Source organism: Molothrus ater, chromosome 1 (assembly GCF_012460135.2).
Source record: "Molothrus ater isolate BHLD 08-10-18 breed brown headed cowbird chromosome 1, BPBGC_Mater_1.1, whole genome shotgun sequence".
In the NCBI taxonomy this organism is placed as follows: domain Eukaryota; kingdom Metazoa; phylum Chordata; class Aves; order Passeriformes; family Icteridae; genus Molothrus; species Molothrus ater.
Genome location: NC_050478.2, coordinates 117,780,854 through 117,805,642, shown reverse-complemented (window position 1 = coordinate 117,805,642; position 24,789 = coordinate 117,780,854). Strand labels below are relative to the sequence as shown.

Below are 24,789 nucleotides of genomic sequence, written 5' to 3'. Positions count from 1 at the left end.
TATCAGAAAAGAAAATAATAAGGAGGGGAAAGAGAGAGAGAGAGTCTGTGGCTCTGAGATGATCATACTTCCCAAGCCCCTCTGCTTGTTAAGGGTCAGCAGCATAGGCAGACTGCTAGATAAGAACTTAAAGAGCTTGAAACAGTTTTGTCATTGTTTCTTGGGATTAAACTTTGTGTCCTTTTCCTCTCAAGTTCATAGGAGTGATAATGAACCCTGCAACATTCTCTCTGAGACTATTATTATTTAATAAAATAATTTTCGTGGTTTTGACTAAGCACATTTGCCTTTTTGAATACTGCTGCTGTCATTCTTTTCTTTAAAGCATGATACACCTACAGTAGCATATCACATTTTTCTCTCATAGGCAAAAGGTAATTTTCTTTAACTCCTTATCAGGCTGAAGCCTGCTCCAAGCATTACTGAAATAACATCCATCATTAGATGCCATCTGAAATGCTTGTCTTTCATCATTAGCATTAAAAAGGTCCAGAATGCATTATTAGAGTAATTTCTTAACTATCATACAAATACTGGCTTCTGTGCTCAGATTTACTAATGTTGACAATTTTCATATTTTCCACATCAATCTTCTATTTCTAGGAGATTGTAGAAACTAAATTGAGATAACCAGGCTATTTGCAGCATGGGTATAATGCAGACTGAAAAACTGGATAGTGAAGTATGAATTCTCTGTAGCCATTAAAAATAAAAAATCAGAGGGCTTTTTGCAGAAAGAAGGATACATCTCTTGTTTTGACTTGTTTTTACTGTATTAAATAAAATAGCTCAGTGACTTAAACTGCTGTGAATTGGAGTATGACATTTCTATATGTACATGTCTACTTAGTTTTTGGTGTTGAAGGGTTTTTTTACAAACTAACAGGGAAAGGCTTAGTCTCTAGTGGTTTCTGTATGAATATCTTCAATATTTAAGGCTACATTATTTGAGGAAATAGTAGTGTGCCTTCATTTTTGGCTGATTTGGGATTACCTTTTTTAGTACTCTGATAGAAACTCATGAGTATCAAGATTTTGGATTGATTTCAGAAAAGGTTACTTTCCAAAGATTGTCTTGGCATTAGCTGCAGTGGAGAGACATGGGAGTAGAGGGGGAAACTGCATTTTGAAATACCAAATAATAACTGAAAACTTTATGAAAGGTTTTAATTTATTTGTCTCTGACACCACCAGGGACAGTCAGTGGGAAGAAACCTCACTGGGGACAAGGACAGGATTTTAAAAGCAAAACTAAGGACCATATTGACACTTTAAAAATTTAAAATCATAACTTGAGGTGAGAAAGTTTGTTCCACTTCGGATGTTTGCTGTTCAGGATGTAGAGGAGGTGTTGGGGCACGATTTTGTAATTAGCAATCTGTTCCTGTATGGATGAGACTGGGGTAAGCAGTGTAGCCATGTAGGGCATCTGTGTGCAAAGATGACTGTAATTGTTAAAGGCTCCCCGACCCACTCTCACAACTTTCTAACTGCCATTAATTAGCCCTAGGTTTTAGTACTTTCTAATTAAGAGATCTAAAATTAGATTCTCGATGGCATACATAAACAAGCTGCCTTTGTTATAGGGGGGGTTCCACTTTTCTGATTATCTAGACCCTTAGTAAATGTAGCAACAAGAAATATTTTGGTTTATGTTTTTATATATGTTGTTGACTTGCAGTGATGTGGTCTGGAACCTGAATTGATTCTACAAAATGAATTATATTTTGTTACTTACTTACTTTTTGCTACCAGGAACCTGATGAGAATAATAAAACCAGGATCTGTAATATTCTTTTTCTCAGGGACTTTTTTTTCAAAGTATGTGCTAGTGGTGAGTGAGTTTTGATTTAAAATTATTACTAAAATTGTTTGTCTGAAAACTCATTTGCTGAAAATCATTTTCTTACTTAAAAAATGATAAGAATTGATGTGCGTTTGCTAAGTGTCTGATTAAAGATCACAAAGAAACTCATATTTTGCATCAGAAATAAGCAGATGGTGGACAGATGGTTTAAATTAATATTAATTAAAAATCTTAACTTAAATTGTTTACCCTGTAAATGCAAAGTTAAGAAGCCAGCTTTCATCTTTAGGGTTAATAACACTCCAAATCTATTTATTAAAAATTGCTCCACTGGACATTCTTTCCAAGCTTTGATCACAAAGATAGTAACCTCAATAAAGAGCATGAAAGTAGGTGAAAGCTGGAAAGCGAGGGTAATTCTAGGACTCTTAACAAAGATCCTGCAAGACTAAAGTCAAGTCAAGACTAAAAATTCCTGTTAGCCTCTGTTGTCATAGAAAGTCTAGAAAGGGGACTGAGAATTCAGGATCTCTCTTTCATGCTGGTTTCTCAATATACTTTAAATTTACAGCTATGGTTGATTATGTTACAGTAAAACAAAATCCATGAGTATCTTAAAAATGTTCACACACTGTTGACAAAAAAGGAAAAGGGTTCAAATTCTGTCTTGATATGTCCTTCACATTTCCGTACTAGTTCACTGGGATTGCAGTTGATGTAATTGGGAGGGGAATTATGGCAGCTGGTAATTGTAGAGGAAGTCCAGAGTGTACCCAGATACCATAGGGCACTGTGTGTGTATATAAATCAGAATATGAAATAAGTATGATAATTCAGATATCACTATATGGTAACCATGGATACTTGACATTTTTAGTGGTAGTGACTACTTTATCTCTGGACATCTGTCACAGAGCCAAATTTGGTCCGCAGTTAAGCATGTAGTGTTCCCATTAAAATCAAAGGAGATTTGTCCCTTTAGTGAGACAGAATTAGACTGTAAGTGCTGGAAGCTTTGCTCTTTCCCTGAGTTTGTGACTAGGATATTTCACAGGGAAAGTGTACATTTTAATAGGCACCCTTTTTCCCTAATGCACCTCTTCATTCAAGGTAAGAATCAAGAACTCTAAATTTAGAACCATCTATTAAGAGCTAAGATTTAATTGAGCTTTGGGAGTGTTAGCATTTTGATTCATGGTAGTTCCTCCAAGTGCTTTTTTTCAGCAGCTGTATTGAAGTTTGGGGAGACATTGCAGGACTTCTCTGGCAGAGACAATTTGAACAAGCAAATGATGCAAACTTGATGCAATTCTATCCCTCTATACAAGGAGCTGAAGGTATCACTGTGTCACCTCATTAAGGACCCTGGGAAGGGTAGGAAGTTGGTGGTACACTCTGACACAATGGATCCTAGCACTGGGACAGTGTGTATCCCACAGTGGAGCCCGTGCTAAAAATGGTGCCTGCTACATCACAGGCTGTGACTTCACATTCATAAACTAAGGTAGTCATGTTATGGATACTAAGCACATTCTTAACAAAGAGTTAGAAAAGCTTCAGGGAAAAAGAGCCAGATGTGAGAAAAGCTTTAAATGTTGAGGGTTTGCCGCATGCAGTTAAAGCTGTAACTGGCAGATTATGAGTTCCTCTGTCATCTGCTTGGAAAAAGCTGCCTAGGTGGCATGTTTTCCACTCCAGCCCCTGCCATTCACTTTCCTCTGTGCAGGTGAAATGTGTGTGTTTTTTGCTTTCTGCTAGTGAAAACCTACAGTTTCCAAATGTTGCTATGACTCCACACTGTATTTTCATCAATTAGACCTGAGTAGAAAATTATTTGTTTCAGAGCACCACATTTGAAGAGATCACACACAACTGTTGGCACAAACAGTAGATCTGTCTACATGGAAATGGCTTCACAAGGATTATAGAAGAGACTGCGAGGATTATAGAAGAGCCTATACTCTGGTGAAATCTTCATCCTGGCAAAGAAAACCTATATAATATTTGTTTCATATTTTTTCTTTTTTTTTTTTTCTTTTCATATTTATTGACGTATCTTTGCTTTGGGGTTTTTTCTGCACTCTTTTTTCACAGGCTTCGGCTTATTTTCAGTTATTGCTTCTGGAAGTGTCACCAGATTTATAAAAGTGCACATGTCACTAATAATTTTCTGTTCTTCTATTCAGGTAGATATATTACCTTTATCATGGACCCATTTCAATACGTCTATGTCATCCGAAATAGCAAGCAACTTGAATTTCATGAATTCGCGAATAAAATGGCATCCAAAACTTTTGACTACCCAGCCTTGTCAAAAGAAAATTCCCTGAACTCAAGGAAAACCTGCACAGAATCTACCAGTATCTACAAGGCAAGCCTTTGGATATCATTTCTGACCACATGATGAAAAATCTCCAGGATATATTTGAATGGAAATGCTCACAAGCAACAGATTGGGAAACAGAAAAAATGTACAAATTCTGCTGCTCTGTAATGTTTGAAGCCAGTTTTGTAACACTATATGGAAGAGTTCCTGCTGCAGATGGCCACAAAGTTATTAGTGAAATCAGAGACAAATTTATCAAGTTTGATGCCAGCTTTCCCTATTTAGCTGCAAACATACCAATTGAGTTGCTAGGAGCTACCAAGAAGGTTCGGAAGGAGCTTATACATCATTTTTTACTTCAGAACATGACAAAATGGCTGGGAGGGTCAAAAGTGGTCCAAGCCAGACAAGATATATTTGAGAAATATGAGCTGCTTGGAGATTATGACAAAGCAGGTAGGAAACTTATGAATGATTGCTTGTCTAAAATAAAATAATTTACTATAGACCTTTGAAATAAAAAGGCAAAATGGCGACCTTGAAATTTTTTTATGTTCTTTCTAATTGGCTAATGATAAAATGTTTTACTCTGAAACAACCCTCTATGATAATTGATTTTTTTTTTGTGCTGAGGTGGTAAAACAAGATACTTAATGGTGATAATGAGAAAGATTATAACTGAGCTGCATTTCCTCCCCTTATTCCCCCCACCCCCCCGACATTACATTTCAAACTATTCTCATTAAGCAGAAAATTAGACTTCAGAAGCCTATTGGTCCTCATTAGCATTCACTGATCCTTGGCTGGGTCTGTGTCCTAACATCTTTTAATTAGCACACTGCAAATCTAATCAGTGTAATAAACGCTATTAATCTTCCTTTTCACTTATTTTCTCCCAGCACATCATTTTGCCTTCCTGTGGGCCTCTGTGGGAAACACGATTCCAGCTACATTCTGGGCCATGTATTATCTTCTGCGGCACCCAGAAGCTCTTGCAGCGGTGCGTGACGAGATTGACCATTTGCTGCAGTCAACAGGTCAAAAGAGAGGGCCCACATATAACATCCACCTCACCAGAGAACAATTGGACAACCTGGTCTACCTAGGTAATTTATTTTTATCTGTTACGAAGAGGAGAGGGGCTCTCCCGGCAAACTCGGTTTATCACTCATTTCTGTTTACTGAGAAGGTGGAGGACACAGCTGCCTAATTGACATAATAACACCCATTTACATCAATTATAAATTATGTAGTTTATAGCTGTAGATACTCTCATTGCATGTAAACATTAAAGCCTAGGTAATTAACTATGCAAGGTATGCAAAAGGCTAAATCGAAGCTTTGCAATTATTTGAAAAAAAGTTGATGCCTATTAAGTTGTTTGATTCTGAGCATCTGCCGAAGTGTTAATGCATTTCAAATACTTCTGTATGGTACTGCCAAGAAAGACCCTTTTCTGAAATTAAAGTGGGATTGTATATTTAAACTGCAAATGTATTTTATCTGCAAGCAATTTCTTTCTTCTTTCTTTCTCTCTCTCTTTAACAAAACAAAAAAGGCTTCTAAAGCAGGCTTCTGTTGGGCAATACCTCCAAATAAAATATAAGAAGATAAAAATTTGCAGAGGAGAAACGGTGTTTTTAGTACTTCATTCAAAAGAGGGAGCTTTAAAGGAGCTACACATCTTCCAGTTCTGGATCCAGGGTTCAGAGGGAGACCCTTGCCAGTGGTCATTGGAAGTTGTTTGAATCAGGAGCTGTATAGGCCTTCAGAGCACCAGCTCTTGGTTTCTCTTCATTTGGTAGTGCATAGACACTGGCAAGAGAAATGGTGAAAATAGCCCAAGGTTGAAAGGTGGTAGCAGGTAGGTACCAAACTTCTAATCATCTGTGAATCTCCACAAGTAGTGTTACAAGGGCAGACAACAGCTGAACAAAAGATTAAAGGTTCAATAATCCCCTGTTTTTAAATATCAAAACCAATCCCGTATTCAAAACAAGCTCATGTCCATAGGTCTTGGTAGCTCATGACCTGAACTGATGCTCTACTCTTAAGCAAAGCTGTGTCAAGGGGTGATGGTGGAGCAGTGCATTCTGTGCCTGGTTTGGACCCTTGTAATAGCTGCCATTCTCCAAGATCATCCAGTGTGGCTCATTCAAGAATCTGTGTGCAAACTTGATTTGATTAGTACAAATATAAAATTGAGTCCAATCCATTTCCTTTGTGTTAGAGCATTAATATTAATCTTACATATCGTGAGTCTACAAAGTTGGTTACATCCAGAGTCATGGCTGTTTTGATGCAGATGTATCTCTAACCAATGGAGAATGTTTTTGAAGTAGTGGAGGTATTGCATGACAATTCTGGTGAGTAACATGACTTTCTAAACATTTAATGGACTTCTAAGGAGCACAAGTAAAACTACTTCACATCAGAGCTAGCATACACCGATAAATAAGTTACCAAGCATCAGGAAAATCAAAAGAGAACTTAGTTTATATTTATAGACTAAGATGGGAATGTCCAGTGAAAAGAAAAAAGGGGAAAAATAAGGCTCCCCAAAAGTGTAGGAATAAGGAAAATAAAACCATGTAGTTCACTAAAACCATCTGGTGCAAAACAGTATGAACAGTTTAAAAACATTAACTGTGTCATTCCTCTGCTTCTTGAAATCTTGAAGTACCTTGGTAGCATTTGATTTATGTGTTGAGAGGGAAGTGCCACATCCTACTTTGTAGTATTCTTGTAACACTTTTGTTAAATTTCATAATCATGTTAAACATAATGTGATATGAACAGAAGCTAGATTTCAATTCTTCTGGCACTTAAGTCATCAAGGGCTGGATACTGTCCCATAAAATAATAATATAGAAAAAAATCTGTACCATAAGAGAATTGGAGTCATGCTTCAGTGGAAAGGGATGTTTTGTTCATAAATGTGTAGGAGGGACAAAGGTCCCAAATTGCACTGCTTGAACGCCAAGACCTCCCCTCTTGCAGGAAGGCCACTGACCCCAAACCTCCAAGACTGAGCTTTTCCTCTTTCCGTTCCCTCTGTGCCAACCCGGAGCGTAGGAAACTGGGATTGTGTCCTGCTCTCAAATGAGGCAGACCAGGTGGGATGCTTGCATGTTCATCACCTTGTCATCTCATTCGCCTGTTTTAAGTGCTCTGATTCTCCATCCTCTTTTGGGTCTACTATAACAAGAGTTTTTTTGAATCCTCATGCTATGGAGAAGAAGCACAAATTGCTAAAAGTCTTTCTCTGGAAGAGCATTGTTATTATGGTCAGATTGTTTGGTCTAGGGAAGAAAATGGCCTGATTTGCTCCTAAATTCTAAGCTCAGGTACATGATTATTTTATTTTAAAAAACCAACCAAACAAAGGAAACCAAAATGCAGAACGCACTCAACCCAAAATTAAACTAGCAAATTTTGGCCCTGATAGGGTCATCTTCTTCTGATGGCATTTCTGGGGCAGCACCCTTTGTATTGTCTGCATAACACAATACAGTCCCAAAATCCAAACCTATTTGTGTGCACAGAGTAACATACATTATTAGACATTATGGCTCACAACAGAGCTCTAATATGGTAAAGGACACATGAAAATGGTCTGTCAGTTAAACTGGTTATAATGGAAATGCCAAGGGTAAAGCAGAGATGTACTTAGTGCATGCTTAATGCTAGGCATGTTTAGTCAGTTCGTTTATTTAATATTAGTCCATTCGTTTATATGGTGAAGTATTCTTGCCCCAGGTCATTGCTGAATCCCAGATATTCCTGCAAAAAGAGCACAGCTTGAAAAATTGTTTTGTACACAAGAAAGGGTTGGGACCCAAAAGGAGCTAATACAGAGTGTGTAGTCGTAACACAAACGCTAAGCATTAAAATCAGTGGTTGAATTGAAAAGAATAAATATATTTTTCTGGAATGGGCTGGGCAGTACATTTAGTTCTGAGTAAGATGCAAATGTACTTCTTTCAGATTATCGTTTGTGTTGGCACACCGTGATGCCCATGGGTAAATGACCCCCCCAAATATTTGCATACTCAATAGCTATTTTCTACAATACACTCTAATAATTATTGCACCCTATTACCTGCTCTGTGTTAGTGTAAAATTAACAATCCATTACTGCACAATAAGTTTTATAAAACATTTACAGATAGAGATCATGTTTAATTAAAATTAACTTGCCTATGAAAGCCAAATGCACTTATGATTCGCAATGACCTTTTATTACCTGCAGTCCCTTGTTTTGGCTGGATGATTGACAGCTTGCTGTTTGGCTACCATGTTGTATTTCAGCTGACAAGACTTTTCATTTTAACTCAATTTGCCTGCCTATCACAAGCTGGTGGCAGGCCAGGCTCAAGTCACCCAGCTTTGCCTCAGCAGCTTGCTCTATTTCTCATTAGTACGCATTTATTCAGTGGAAATTGGAAGACAAATGCTTGAAGGCATGTGAACTAAGTATAGCAAATTAGGGTTTAAAGACTGAATATTTATAAGTATATTGAAACAGTTTTTAAAAAAAAAAGTCTAGAATGAATTGGAAGCTGAGTGCTAGCTTTAGTATAAGAGAAATGAAGAGAGAAGTGGGAGGATTCTAAGAATAACAATACTATGAGATATATCTCTGTCTTCCCCCTCCTTCTCTCTCTAGAAAAGATGTAAAATCTCTCTGACAACACCTTATCAAACAACAGCCTGGCTTCTTTATGTAGCGCTTGCACAGTGAAGTTTAGCATCTCATGTGTGTAAGAAGGGGGGAAAAAAATGAGGGTCATGTTCATTTGCTGCTTGGTTATCCCTTGGTATGCTTTAAATTGCCTTGTTTGTTCGGCACAAGCACAGAAACAGATGTTGCTCTACCGTGCTGGATAATTTACTGTACCTCACGGTGCAGAATGGAAGGCCTCCCAAGCTACCCAGCTGGTCTGTCAGCGGCGATGGCTGGTGTCTGCTGAACTATGACAACTGCAAGTAAAGGCTGCAGTTTTATTGTGCAGTTGTCATTCCTCTCAACGTATAGCTCTGGCATTTGTAGAAAGCTGACTGTCTATTTTTTTAATGTGAGCCTGCAAAGCCATATAAGCTCCATTCTCCTTTGTTGATCATAATGTGACTCATTACTTTTGTCATCTAATGATTATCGGCATGATCGCTCAGAGCGAGAGCCAAGCTCGCCTTCCACACATAACTGGTACTGGAAGGTAAAACAGATTTGTCATTTACGATCTGACCGCTAAGCCACACTTTGTGCTCCATTATTGTGATTAACTTCTGCATAAGATATGCTGCCCAATTGTCATTTGAGATCCGGCAGCGGGCAGGGACTGCCGCGCTTTCTGGGAGGATGTCCGCCGATAGGATGTGACCGCATTGCTTGGGCGGTTAAACGTGCTGCTATTTTGCCGCGACACTTTATAATTATTTCTCTTTTGTTTTTTTTCCCTCCTTCCCTCTTCCTCATTTGATTTCTGCTGTCTCCACATCCATTTCCAGATGGTGGACTGGTACAAAGCTACCAGCTTCATTTTCTGCAGGTTGAAGGCAGTCTGGAGCCGAGGCTGGACCCTTCCTTTGTACCGCGTAAAGTTTTGTTGCCAGAGCGCTGCCAGTTGAAATCTATCGTGTCAGGTGCCTTGTGGCTATCCGCAGTAGAGGCCATCTTCTGGAACCAGGGTTCTTTTCTGGCTTCGTCACCAACAAGCCGATTTGACTCTGCCTGATTATAGTAACGAAGGCAGTCCAAAAGAATATGCACAGACTCACTGTACGTCACATTGAATCACGGCACTGGCCACACAAAGCTGACCGCAGCCTCATTTCTTTAGACAAATGCATGCTTAAGGAAAAACCTCCTGCAAGAAAGCATCCAGGGCCACTTTATTTGCTATGCATGCTGCACCAGATTTAATTTTTAGTGAAAGAACGTTTGTTATTATTTTTTTCAGAGGCATCTACACTGGGTAGCTACTGTCTCTAATAAACTAACCTTTTGGGTGCAGCAATTGCAGTGCCTTGGTGAACACTTAGAGAAGGCTTATTTGATATCACAAAACATAAAGGCAGACACAAATGGATTATTACATGCAAATGAAACCCTATTTTAGGCTATTTTTCACACTAATGATTAGAAGGAATCAAGTCACATATAACAGTGCCCATACACACTGGTGGAAAAATAGTCAGTTTTGATTACAAAGTGAGAGATGCAGCCCTAGACAGGAGCTACATGCTGATATACATGCTATCAGAATGATTTATGCAAATTATGCATATTATTCCCAAAGGAATTCCTCCTCAAACTGCCAGGATAAATTGCCGGAAATTAGCCATAAAATCTGTCGTGCTAGGAGCAAAAGGTGAAGGCCACTGGGAAAGCAAGGACATTCAGCTTCTGGAGCCTTCCAGGATGTGATGGTAGAGACAGAGATCTTGCTTTCCCCAAACCTGAAAGGACTATGTTTTGTTTCCTCTAGGCCAATTAGAAGTGTCTTTCTCTCTTAAAATTACTAGGCAAATAATGAATTGCTTTCATTCACTCTGACCACAACAGACACTATAATTTGGCAGCACAGTGCATTGAAAAGAAAATGCATTTAAAAATCTCAGAATGACTACAGAATTAACAAGCAGAATGATTTCTAATGTATAGTTCTACCATTAAATCCAACAACTTTCAAAAGGCAAGCTAAACAGCTCCATGGATGCTTTCACTGGTACTTGTTTGCAACCACCAAAATATATGTAAATGCATAAAGCGTTCATGTCTTTTGATTGCGTTGTTTTAAACACGATGCCTGAATAATGACTTTCCACCCAAAACATGGTGCTGCTTTCAACAGACAGGATTTCTCATCACCATCATCTCATCAGGGAGAGTCACTTCGGGAGGCTCAGCATCCCTGACTGCCCCACCCACACCCTGTGGGCTTGTGTATTGCCTCCTCCTGGTCTCTGCTTTATGTTTGGTTTTGCTTGTGTGTTTTTTTTCCCTTTTTTTTTTTTCCCCTTTAGCCTGCCCTACTAAACTCCTGGAGAATCAGCAGCCGTAGCCATGTAGAGCTTCCAATCATCTCCCATATTTCTGATGCTTCCCCCCTCCCCCCTTTTGTTTAATCGCAGAGAGTGCCTTAAACGAGAGTTTAAGAATGTGCTCGTCCTCTATGAACATCCGCATCAGCCAAGAGGACTTTGTTCTCAAGCTTGAAGGGAATCAAGAAGTCGTTTTGAGGAAAGGAGACTGGATAGCCCTTTACCCGCAGATTTTGCACATGGACCCTGAGGTCTATGAAGATCCTAAGGTAAACATTCAGCTGGTGCCACTCTTCCTACTCCAGGCACATCGAAGCAGCCAAGCCTTTTGTGATCTGTGGTTCTGGTTTTTTTTTTTGTGGTTTTTTTTACTGCTGTTCCTTCTTGTGGAACAAATCTTCCTAGTTTCAGATGTATTTTCTAGGGCCCTGCAGGTCAAAGGATTCATGGCCTGAAGAGAGAAATATGGTGATGAGACTGACTGGACTGCTTTCAAAGGAATTGACAATTGCACATTGACTACCATAAACTTTAGGCTAAATGTGGGCTTTGTTTGGCAGTGGATCATTTGATACCCAAGGAGGGCTGAATAATAGAAGGTGGTTTAAATAGCAAATAATGTGGGCCATTTAGCTAAGTGCCCGCAAAGCATCATTGACTCTCTGAAGCCCTATAATAGCAGTGTCTTACTTGAGCCTTATGCTTTTTCACCTCCCTTCGTAGGGATTCACCCCTTCTTGATCAATTAGAGTGTTGTGAACTTGAGACTGTAAAGCTGTTGCTCTGCAGCGAAGCTCGGAGGGTAATTGTGTCATCTCCTTGTATTTTTCTCTGACGCTCAAGTTAATGAATATCAAAGACTCAAAATTAATCCACCCTGCCTCAGCTGTAATACAGCTTCAGAAGTTCACCACCTGCATGCAAATTGAATAGTTCTCCTCTCGGCTAGGTTGCTCCCCAGATTGCTGTCCCCAGCCCAGGGTGCCACAGAGGAAGAGCAAGAAAGAGCAAGGGTGCACGCTGAGGCTTTTAAATGGCTCATCTGCCTGAGAGGCAAGAGCTTGTACCTCATCCATTCCTCACCCCTATTTTCCTAAGCAAATGGCTGTCTCCCAGCCATGCTGATTTCCATCCTTGGCATTTGAGCCAAAGAAGAAAGGAACTGGATCTTTTTACGTGGTTATAGAAAGCCCGTGTTAGAGACGTTGCTCTGTGAAGCTCTCCCTTTCAGGAATTTAAAGATGAGAGCTTGCAAAGAAAAGATGAGATTCAAGTGCCTCGTTGGTGCAGGACAGCATTTCATTGTGTAGGAGCTCTGCCAGCCTCAGTGAGAGGAGGTGTGGAGCATGTTGGAGTCAGCAGGAGTAAGGTATAGTCACTGGGATGAACACTGGAGCCACGAGAATGAAAATTACATTTGCTGGCTGTCCCCACCCAAAAATGAAGATAAAGCCTGCAGAGAAAAATCAGGGTTTTAAAAATAATTCATCTATTGGCAAATAGTTGATTAATATTTTTATCCTTAAAAAGGATAGATAACAGCTAACAAATAAGCTTCTTTTTTTTTTTATTTTATCCTTAACACTTTATTTTGGAGAACGTTATTGATTTGTCAAAAGTCCATCTGTTTGTTTAGGTCCTAGACCAAAAGCATCAGTGTGGAAACTGATCTCCTCCCTTATCCAATAATTGCCAGAATATATTACCATATTTCCATTGCTTGAATATATCTGCTTAGTATCAGCTCTGCTCAGCTTTCACAGTACAGCTTTAGTTCATATATTTTATCTTTTTGATAGTGAATGAGCAATCCACACATTGCAGTACATTGATTTCAGCACATGGGTCCCTCTCGAAAAGTGGGGAAATCACTGTTCTGTTTGGTTCTTAAAATATGCAGTGTGCTTTCAACAATAACTACTGAGGATCAGATAGAGATGGAGAATGAATTTTTTGAAAGGTGCAGTCTTGAGCTTGTCATGTATTTAGGGAAAACTTTTCCTGGGAAAACAGGCAGCTTGATGAGATAATTTTGTAGCAGTGCTTTTTCTCCTGGATACATAAATTTAAGTTCAAGCTATCTTGTGCTTTGGCACCATATTGTGTAAGTGTGTAAGCATATATTTCTGACCTCTTTCTCCACCCATTAAGGCCTAAATAAATTAGTCAGTTTTCTATAAAGTGTGTAAGTGAAACCCTAAATTCTAACTCAGCTAGTTATAGAGCTCAGTATATGAACTCTGCAAAACCCATAGAGTAAGTATCAGGAAACCCTGAAGGAAACCCTCTATGGTGACTTCCCAAACAAAGCTAAATACAGTATGTGACAGAAGGAGACTTTGATCAATCACAGGAGATTGCTCAGTTTTCATAATATTTGTAGCAGCTCATCCACACAGAACTTCATTGGCTGCTTTTGCTCAGTGTCCTGACCTTTTCCTTGCTGTCAGCCACCATGTCTCTTTCAGGAGACCTTGTGCATGGCTGAAAATTCTTTCATTTTTAAAATTGGTCTTTATTAGTCAGTGAACTAGCTTTTAAGGAAACACTACTCAACCCAAGGGACTTCAGCAGCCCTGAGTTTGATGTCACTGTCATTGGCTGCATTCCTGTCTCACACTTGTTTTCTGTTTCCCCTGTTCCTTAGACAGCAATTTATTTTTTGTCAAAAGCAATTGCAAGTCTCAGAAAGCTCTGAATATGACAAAGAAAGCATAAGGTTTGACCCAGTGTGTCTGTGTGTTCAATAACACAGTGCTTAATTCCTCCAGACACCAGAAGTGCACCTTGTAAAAACATTTGAGAAGAGCTCTGGGTTGGGTTTTTAAGCTATTGCAGTTCATATTTAGCAGTGCTTTTTTAGACCAGCAGGATTTAGAATTCAGGAAGTAAATCTTATGATATGCTGGGCTTTCATTTTTGTTACTGTGCTGCTCCAAATGAAGCAATAGAAAAAAAATAAAGGCATGCTTCTTTTTGGCTGGGGTGTTCAAAGAGACTGAAAAGAATTACCTGTCAGTGGAAGCAGACATAGAATCACCTTTATATTTGTAGAAAATCCAGGCCTCTGTCATTTAGTGAAATAAGCTCTTGCTCTTCAGCACCCAAAGTTACATCCCCTCCAGTGCATCTAGTATTTGTTCCCTTTCTCACTCATTTGTTTCTCAACAGCAAGACCTGGAGTGCTTGATTTTCAGAGCCTTTAATCTAATGGGTAGATCAGTATCAGTGTATTTTTAATGGTGGTGTGGGGTTTTTTAATCAGTTGAGGTCGGTTTCTGTCTGACTGACTTGTTCCCAGCCAGCTCCAAATGGCTGCTGCTATAGCAGATGTATGCAAAGCAGGACAAATGCTAATGAGTGACCATAAGCAAGAAGTGCCTGTCATTTTTATTCAAAGCATGCAGGAGGGTTTTGTAAGTGGTTAATTTGCCATTGACTGAGTGAGGATGCCAGATCTCCTTCATTCAAAAACACAAATTATCTCTAAACAGGGATCCTGCTACTCAAAAATAGTCAGAAATATGTTCAATTTATGGAATGTAGGTTACAAGTGTGACCTCAAGCCTTACTTGAAAACACCCTCTTTGTAATTGTCAGTCACTGGCATTGTCCTGCCTTGCTCACAGCTTCTGCAGCAAAATATTTGAAGGTAAGATGTGGCAAATTAAGCAGCAACCATCTCCAACTGAAAGGAAAACTGACTGCAAAGCGCTGGAGTTTTTGAATAATCTACACCATTCGGTGCAAAAGAAAGATGGATTTTGCTCTGGCTTGCAAGAGCAAAATTGGTGCAATGCATTAATTTATTCATAGGCATTCGCAGAATTTTGCAGATTATCCTTATTTATGATGTATGTACCACGCTGAGTGTGTATGATGCTTTACAAGAAAATTGTCCTTCCACTAAGGTTCATTGTCCCTGCTACAAAGCGGTCAAAATCTAATTACAATCAATATAGGCCAGACATTCAGTGGATGAGATGAGGAAGTTGAAGGAGCTTAATGTAAAAGGACTAAGCTAAATAAGTGGATTTAAAGAGTGTTCTTTGCAGGGAAGATAATGTGAGTTAATGAAACTTGAGGGAACCAGCTAAAAAGAAGAAGCTGTCAGCTCCTTGTCTTCCTCTTTATCTTATTTTCTGGGTTTCAGACGCGTTACCATTGTGCAAAGAAAGCAGCTCATGTAACTGCCTTGTTAGATATCACGCTGTCTCTCTCTTTCTCTTTCATTTTCAGGAGTATAAGTTCGATCGATACATAGAGAATGGCAAGAAGAAAACCACATTCTACAAGGCAGGAAGAAAACTGAAGTATTTCCTAATGCCCTTTGGCTCTGGGATCAGCATGTGTCCAGGGAGGTTCCTCGCAATGAATGAGATGAAGATGTTTCTTTTCATACTATTGTCTCATTTTGATGTAGAACTAGCAGAAAACAAAGCTGTCAGACTTGATAACAGTCGCATGGGCCTTGGTATCCTCCTGCCAGACGTTGATATTGCCTTTCGTTACAAGCTAAGGTCCTTAAGAAATTGAGCAGCTGCCTCTATGCCTTCCACTAATCTCCATGTTTGCTCTGTTTCATCACTCAGCTTTATATTTTTGGAAACATTTGCTTTTCCCTCTCTGCTTTTACCTCCTTCCTCTTTGTTTCTTAGGAGAAAAGCTGTTGGGCTGGAGGTAAAGACCAGATGCAGGGACGTGCAGCCTCAATTTGTCCTGCTTGAGTGGTGAAGTGAGGTGATGTGACCAGAGTCTGGCCAGGTAAATAGCCCAGCATCTCTACAAGGTGCATCCCCATATTCTTGGTTGTGAGATGGGCAGGACTTACAGGGAGCATGAATCCAGGCCATTTACATGAATATCAGCATCTGCTCATAGAAGCATAATAACAAGAAAGGGGGAACTTCTTGTGATTATTATCCTAACTTTATATTTACTTTATTTCTTTCATGGTCTTGAGAATCTTAGCCCTTTATTTGGGAGATGTGATGGAAGTTGTGTGGGGCGGTGGAGGATGATTTGCGAGAATGTCTTACTGACAACACATTTCTAACTTCAGGTTTATGTACTGACGATGAATGCTTTGCTTTCTTGCTCCTTTTCCTTTTCTTTTTTTTTTTTTTTTTTTTTTTTTTTTTGGTGCAGTGCAAAAGTTTAAAATGTGTGATTTCTTTCCTACAATAATTTAAAGTCAGAAGAGAAGTTCTGTTGATTTTAATAGGCTCTCGATCAAGCCTAAATTCTCTATTTTGGCTCTTGAGCCCCCTCCAAAAAAGCATGTTCTTCAGGGAGAAAATATAGAAGCCCATTTGGAATTATTCTATCACCTCGAAAATTAGCTTCTCTTTCTCTCACTGTTTCTTAGTAACATGTTCGTGCATTTGTTTTGACCGTTTCTTATGTTTGTTCATTTCTCCAAAAAGGCAAAAGAGGAAGAGGGTTTCAAGGGCAAGTGTGGTATCTAAAAATGCTTTTTAGCATTGTTTTACCTTGCCTAAGTTGTGCATAGGCAGAGTAGTGTGACCTGTGTTTGGAAACAGACTTGTCCATCTGCAAATTGGAAAACAGTCTCTTCCCTGGAGCCAAAATTTGAGCAAGTGAAAACCCTGGGCAGCCACAGAAGTTTATACTGGCTGCCCAACCTGCTTCACTGGGTGCCCAGCTCTTGTTTGGAAAATTAATTTCCTAGTGCACAAAATCTGAGAGTTTAGACCCTGTCTCTCTTCCCAGCCATCACTTCAGAGATTGATGAGGATTCCCGTGGCTGTCCAGTCTCAATTTGCCAAGATGATAATTGTAATGGTAGAATAGCCACATCTGTGGGCCTTGCCTTGACTTCCTAAAAAAACATCTCTCTTTGGGATGTGCCAGAGTAAGTCTTTCAAAAGCAGAAATTCTACTAATCTATATGGCACTTGATGGCCTATGGATGAAAACTACTACCTACATACTAAAAATTACTTATTGTTATTTTTGTAGAAGCCTGTTCAGTTATTTGTGTAAAGCACATACACTAAATAAGTGTCAGCATCAGTAGAAAAACTTTCAGAGATTGGTACAGCCACATTCCAAATCCTCCAAGAATGAAATTGTGGTTTTTTGAGATATATCATATAAACATTTTCTCTTCATATATAGTATCAATAATGTCTACAAATTTGGAGTACACTTTCGTTAAATGAGCTTTGCAGTTGATTAAATGCTTTAACTTTACTTCAACATTTAATCAACAGCAAAAGCTGATTATTGTTTTTTGCCACAGAGTAAAATTGGTTTTTATGGAGACATTCTTGTACTCAGGTTACTTACTCCTGTGGTTACTCTGTAGCTGTGACTTACTCCTATGGCTATTCTGTACTCAGCTGTAGCTCATAATCCAGTTTGGACATTAGAGTCTGGTTTATTGAGGGAGGGAATATTGATATCATTACACTGTTGATTGTATTCCATTATTGCTTATATGTAAGCTGTAAAATGTCTCATGCTACAATTATGATGAATCCTTCTTTGGCATCCAACTTTAAAACAAACCTGAAGCAACTGCGAAAAAAAACAGTGGGTATTTGTTTTAAACAGAAGCCTCTTTTTTATAATTGTATTCTATTTTTAGGCTTTTGAATTAGAGTATCACTGGCTGCTGCATAATTTGATAGGGCATAATAGGACTGTGCCAAAAGTACATGCAAATCATTAGTAGTTTCAGATTAATTGCTGATCAATTTGTATAGTATCTATTCTGTAATTAAAAGAACAACTAGATTTGCTCTCCAAAGTAGCAAATTAAATCTGTATGGTATGCTCCATTAAAAAAAAAAAAAAGAGAAAAGGGTCAGAATCTTTCCCAGGAGTTGGATGAGACCTCTATGAAGCTGCTTGGAGACCTTGCATCAGAGTTAGAGAGCACCACCCAAGAGGCCAGCATTCTGTTGGGATAAAAATTGCTTGCTCTTTTTGCTCAAGAACCAAAATAGTCAAATACAAGGCAGGGTCTGCCCAGCCTGGCCTGGAATTGTGTCCCTGGTAACCCAGGCTCCTAGTAGATTGGTTTGTCTGGTAAGCCATGCATCACTACCTTGGCACACCTCAGCTGCTGTGGAAGAAAGCCTCACCCCATGTAAAGTCATGAGAGCTGGAGCTGGACAGTGAGGTTAAGCCCTTCTGGTCCATGTATTCAGCCACTGAGGAGGGGTCATACTGAGAGTCAGCAGCTGGTCTGACCAGGAGTGACTCAGTCTCCATGGAGCAGGACTGAAAGGCTCATGGTGTTGGTATTCCTGGTCAATAAGCTGAGACAGCACAACAGGGTGTAGCATCCCATAAAGTCCCAGCTGGAGCCAAGCTAGCTTCAGGGTGCTGTGCCAAGAAGAGCATGTTTCATTGCATAGGGCACAACACCCTTTTTGATGACCTCCTTGGCTGCAGGACCCAGGGTTGTGCAGCTCCGAGTGTGTGTCACTGGAGCACAAAGAGGCAAAGTCATCTAGGCAGAAAGAGCAGCGCTCCTTGCCAGCCTTCAGGTGCCGGTGGGGCTGCAGGGCAGGGTGGGAGGAGGCAGACCTGGGCTTCCCTCTCCCACCTCTCCACTTCAGCAGGGGATTCTGCCCTGCCAGCCCAGCAGTACCTTCTGGGGGCATCCACAGACCTGGCAGTGCAGGAATAAGCAGGAGGAGCACGTGGGCACCCCCTGAATTCCTCTGCTGTTCCTTGATGAATTGGAGCACTCACCCTATCAGTCTGAGATGTGACTTGGCTGGTCACTACCAGCTTCTGACTGTGAGTTGTTGGTGTCTATGGCTGTATCAATACTATCTTCTGCTATTAAAAAAAAATATATATATTTAAGCACCTTTTTTCTCATTAAAAAAATAGGTTTATTAAGTCAGTCTGGCCCTTTATAGCACCTAAGAAGAAAGTTAATTTATCATGAACTAATGTGAATGCTAAAACATAGTTTTTTAATTATTTTTCTTATTTTAATTTACAGATTGAATATTCTTCATTTTCATGCTGGCACTTAGTACTGCTAGATGCTATTGTAAACTTTTTAAAATGTTCCATTATTTAGGAAACCATCTAGTATATGTTTACCTGTTTGCAAATTAGATTTTCATATCTCTATCAGTATGTCCTAATGGAATAATATAAAACCATGTAAGAGTTGTTCTTTATACTTTTAAAGCCAGCTACATGTCACTATTTTTGGCATTGCTATTTTTATGAATAATTACTGGTCTGTGAATTTTTCTTGTAGAATTTTACATGATCTTTTATTTTGTCATTATTGAATGATCTTTCAAGAGATTGTGAAGTGCTCTTAATTTTGCAAACTCACAATTTGTATATAGATGAACAATGGCTAGGTTCTACTTTAACAGTTAATATCCATTGTTCAAGCTCCTAGATCAACTAAGGTACTTCTGAGCAAGAAAATAGAAAATTCATTATTTTAGTAATCTAACATCTTAAAGGAATTTTGTATTTCAAGGGCACAATAAAAAGGAATATATCTATTTTAATATTGAATGATTGTCTGTGGTATTTTTTCCAGCTTATGCTTATACTTTTCTCACAGATTCACAACTATTGCTTTAATTTTTTAATTATTATTTCAACATACTACATTTTTCTGTTACTTGATCTTGACAGGTATTTCTGTAATTAAAAAAAAAGCCTTTAATTCAGCAGTGAAATACTGAAACTCCTCTGAATATTGGAAAGTATTGTGTCTTTTTTATCACACCCCCCCCCCCCACCAGGAAACATAAGCCAATTCCCATCCCAGGTGAGATAAAAAAAGTGGTACTTCTGACATTCTTAGGACATTATTTAAAATTAAAATAAAGATCTGCAGTCCACTAGTGATTCCTAAGTACAACTCCTAGGCTTTTACTTTTGCAAACCTCCATGTAGTACAAGATGTACTACCTAAAGTAAAATATTCTGTCTTCACAGATCATTCATTTTAAAAGGGGATATGAATGAAATTGTTATGATGCACAGCACTGCACCAGCAAAGCACAACTTGGCTTTTCTAGGTATCACTGTAGCTGCTGGGTTCTCCAGGTATTTAATAGGAAGGTTGTACCCTAAAGACATCGGTGTTTCTCCATTCCTTCATGCAGAAATGCTTGTCAGATATGTCTGCGAGGGTTACTGAAGATGCTTCCTAGAGAAGACAGACCTGCAGCATTTTCTGGGTTTGGTAAATATGTGTGTAGCTGTGCAATTGTTCTACCTCCAGGCTACATTAGAAGTTATTGAAATTTATACATTAAAAAGTGGCATTGTTTGAGATTTCTTGAAGGGCACATTTCTGAGTAAGCTTTCCATAACGGTCTGAAGGATAGCTCGAAAGGAAGGAGTTAGTGAGACCCCCTAACACTGTATTTTATCTAGTATTTGATTTGATACTAGGTACTATCTTGATGTTACTTGAATAGCACTGTATTTTAAAACTGTTCAAGGTATCAAATTATGCATATGCTTAACTCATATGAATAGAGCTATTCTAACTGCCAGACCATAGAAAGTGAAGTATTTTCCTGTCTATTACCTAAACCAGCCTATGTACCCTGGCTAGTCATGTCTCCATACCTACTACATAACAGAAAAATTATCTCATTACAAACACACCCCTCAAAGGTATGTTTATGAAAGTATCATGATCCTTAAGTTATTGTCTATGTTTATAATTAGTAATAAATATGAAGAAATATATAAAAGCATATAAAAAAAAAGTAGACAATGTTTCATTTTAAAGTGAAAGCAGGAAAGCTGTGGTGGGGTGTTGATCCTTATAGAAACCAGTTCTGTGTTTATTCTGTGCATCAGGCTTTCCTGGGATCTCATGTGAGAGGTTGTATGAGTACATCATTCAGAATAGTAGAAATGTGCTCGTCTTCAAAACTATTCACACCAAAATAAATAATAAATCAAAAGTAGCCTAAGCTTCAGCTGTTTTTGCTAGAACCCTTGCAGGATTCTTTCTATCTTCAAAGATTTGTTAAACCCATTTTGACACTAATGTGTCGGTTTATTTTTCTTTTCCCCAAAACCAGCAGCTATGAGTACAGAAAAGTTGAATAAAAGTCTAAGTTATGGCTACAGGGAGAGTAAAAGTCAGTAGGCAAACACCCTGTGATGACTTTTGACAGTGACTTCTTCCCCATCAGCTCATCTTTCCAACTACCTCTTTCTTCCAAACAGTTTAGTCGCTCGCTAATCTCCTACAGGCAGCAAGTCTTTCCCTGTCTAATTTCCATCTTGCGAGCCAGTGAATCGCCTCTCTTCACAACGTATCTTTCAGTTGCCTTTTAAAAATGAGTTCTTTACAGCAGCCTCTTGCAAAACCGGCTTCGCAGGTGGCTGCAGCTGGGAGAAGTGCCGCCTCGCTAAAGCTTTGAACCTGAAAAGCGGACGGGCATTAGTTGAGCTGCTGGTGGAAGCACGGGGGGATGCTGCCGCTCCGGGATGCCCCCGGCCCGCGGCGGCGGCGGGGACCCGCACCCTCGCCCGCCCGCATCCCCGCCCGCTGCCCGCCGGGCTCCCGCCGCCGGCTTGTGCTCCCTGCGCTCCCACCTCCCCCGGCCCGCGACAAAAATCAGGGGAGAGGGAGGTGAGGAAAGACTCCTGCATGCCCTTTCCTAAAAGCATCACGAGCTTCCCGGGATGCTGCAGTGGGACAAGGGGACGGGACCCCCGAGGAGGTTCCTAGGGAAGCGGTCTGGGTGTTCGGTGAGTTTGGATGGCTTCGGCTGGTGGAGAGGAGGTTTACTCTGAAAGGCGATTGTTTTTCCCTAATCCTCAATTATGAAGATTTAAAAATAGTATTAAAGGGGCAATCTGTTCTGCAACTTCTCGGAAGAAATAATTGTTGATTTAGATAAGCACTGATCCCTTCAGTGTTTGATGAAGACGTTAATTTATGGCTGTCTAGCAGTTTATGGCTGTCATTAGATTTTCAGCTTTGTCTCTCTTCGAAATGTATCTTTATTTTTTTATTTTAATCCGAGACAATTACGTAAGAAAACGGTTATGTTTGATCTAAAATACATCATTTTCCTATAGCATTTCAAATTATTCACAGATCATAGTTCTTATATGTGCATATATGAATTTAAAAATACAGCAGTAAAGTGCTTGAAACAGACCATAAATTTGCTTCCTATTTTATTACACGTCTCTGAATCAGGTTGAGAGGACAAGGGCAACTAGGGGCTTGGGGAAGGATTTAACCCTTCCTGAGGTTGGAGAACGAGCCGAACCAGACCAAATTCCCCTCCGGAGCGCTTCGGGGGCGGGTGTGGGCGGGCTGGGTGACACCGAGCTGATGAGTGACCGGGGGTAAATGGGGCTGGCTGCAGCTCTGTGCTCATTTAGCAGATGTCCTCTCTGCGGCGTGGAGGGCTGCTAGGAGCCCCCGCGTGGGGCTGGGGGCCGGGGCAGCCCTGCCGGCTCCGGCTCCCGCCTCTGCCCCTGCTCCGGCGGGATGGCAGCGCAGGAACGGGCGCAATCGGCTTAACCCCTGCGGCGCCTGCCTAAGCCATGCACAACGCTTCAGGGAGAGCCTGCCCTGCGCCCTCCGTGGGCTCCGCTAGTGCCGGAGCTCTCCCAGGCGGGGCCGGGCCCCGACGGGCAGCAGCGACCCCGCGGAGCGGGCGGGCGGAGGGGCCGGGGCCCAGAGCGACTTCCCCAAACTTTTGTCCCGCTGTGACAAGGAGCTCTTCGCCCATTGCTTAGAGCCTCAGGATCAGTCTGGCCTGTGGGCAGGGACGGTGCGATCACAGTTACAAATGATCCTGGAGAGAGTCGGGAGTCCCGGCTCGTTTGTTTTACCCCCCAACAGCCTCCCTCCGCCACCAGCACCACCACAAAAAAAAAAAAAAAAAAAAAAAAAGAAAAAAAAAGTGTTAATTGCTGCAAAGAAGTTTCCGAGCACGTGGATAATTTACTTTGACTGCTGAGTTTTAATTAAAAGCAAACTTATTTATGTTTCTGATGTTTATATTACTCGATTTAATTACGTTTAGAGGCAGCGTCTCACTTTTTTCCCCCTTCCACCCTAAATCACATTTTCATTAAAGGTTTTAATAAGAAAACTCACTTGACCACTATTCATTATCTAGTCCCCTCCATGCACACAAGTTCACTTACCCATTCATTTATTCACTTACTCATTCCAGCAGATCCGCTGCAACTGCTGCTAGCAGGGATGTGAACACTCATAATTATTTGTCAAAGTCTGGAAAGTGTATTATCCCTTCTTCTAGTGGTAATTAGTTACCATAGCATCTAATACGTAAATGTGCCCAGAGCACACCATTAACAGTTAAGCGGAGGATTCAATTTAACACATGATTATATCTTTCATAAGTCATTACATTAGGAAAGCCAATGTCACTCATGCTGGGACAATCTAGGCTCCGAGCCGGGGTAAGGGGCCGGGGAAGGGAGCCAGGCTGGGCGGCGGGGGCAGAGGGAGCTCCGGATGAGGCTGAGGGAGATCCCGGTTCGGTGGGGCGATTGGGAACGGGGAGGAAGCTCTTTTGAAAGGGTACATGTTCATTTCTGGCTAAGTGATCTGTCAAGCTTTAAGGCGGGCGGGGGAGCCTCTCTCCTCCCCCCAGCCCGGCACACATTACGCTTGCATTGGCAGGACCCGCTCAGGGACTGGCCCAGTGGCTTCGCGCCGCTTCCCAGGGAGGATGCCCGGCGCAGCGCGACTGGATAGTGAGGCCAGGAGTGGCAGCACCTCTACCTGGCACGGACCCCTCGCCCCCTCCGAAACAATCGAAGAGGAAGCAAGACAGCCCAAAGTCGGGCGGCAGCGGTAGCCAGGAATGACAAAGATTTTCATTCCGCTGTCCCGTCGCTCCGAGGCAGAGGCAGGCGGGGAGCGGACAGCCCGCTCCATGTGCCACAGACATCGCTCCCCAGAGCCCCGGGGAGCACTCCAGGCCCGGCCCGCACACTTCGGACCCTGCCCCCGGCCACGGGAGCCGGGAGGCAGGGCGTGGGCCTCCCCCAGCCCCTCGCCTTCTCCCCACCTTAGTTCCCGGCCGTTCCAGGAGTTTGCTGGGACCTGGCTTATTTTCCCCCACCCCACGGCCGGGCAAAGCCGAGCAGCGCCCGCACCTTCCCAGGGAACCTCTCCGGGAAGGAAGCCCGCTCGGTAGCCAGAGACATTAAGCGGTAAATATTGCAGCAAATGTGTCCTGCGATGTTATATGCACGAACACACACTCACACAGACACACACACACAGGCACGCACCACGCCAAGCTGGTGGCGGTGGTTAATTCCTAATCAGAATGATGGACAGCAGAGACAGAACAATACAAACTAATGGCTGTGTTGCTGATCACTTTACCCCTTGATTAAAGACACCCAATTATGGCGCAGAACAGTGTCGTAATTATGTTCCTTAATCACATCCAGGAGGTTTAATTGCCTTAACGATGTGTTTCATTAAATGAATTTAGGTATTATAGTCGACAGTTTTCATACACAGTTGTTTTCAAATTAACATAATATTAGACATCGTCATGGAAATTGTTTTAATAATCATAATTAGACGCACCCAGCCTTTGTCTAGTAAATGCTGAGA

At 40.9% G+C, this 24,789-nt stretch overlaps 1 protein-coding gene across 1 annotated transcript in view; it reads left to right on the top strand.

Moving 5' to 3' along the window:
* Positions 1-19,706, top strand: part of LOC118699945 (cytochrome P450 7B1) — a 125,108-nt gene extending 105,402 nt beyond the window's left edge. The window contains 5 exon segments of the mRNA XM_036404214.1: positions 3,994-4,142; positions 4,145-4,589; positions 5,033-5,239; positions 11,271-11,449; positions 15,420-19,706. Coding sequence (XP_036260107.1) covers positions 3,994-4,142; positions 4,145-4,589; positions 5,033-5,239; positions 11,271-11,449; positions 15,420-15,716 — 1,277 coding nt within the window. The 3' untranslated portion in view covers positions 15,717-19,706.
* Positions 19,707-24,789: the final 5,083 nt, after the last annotated feature.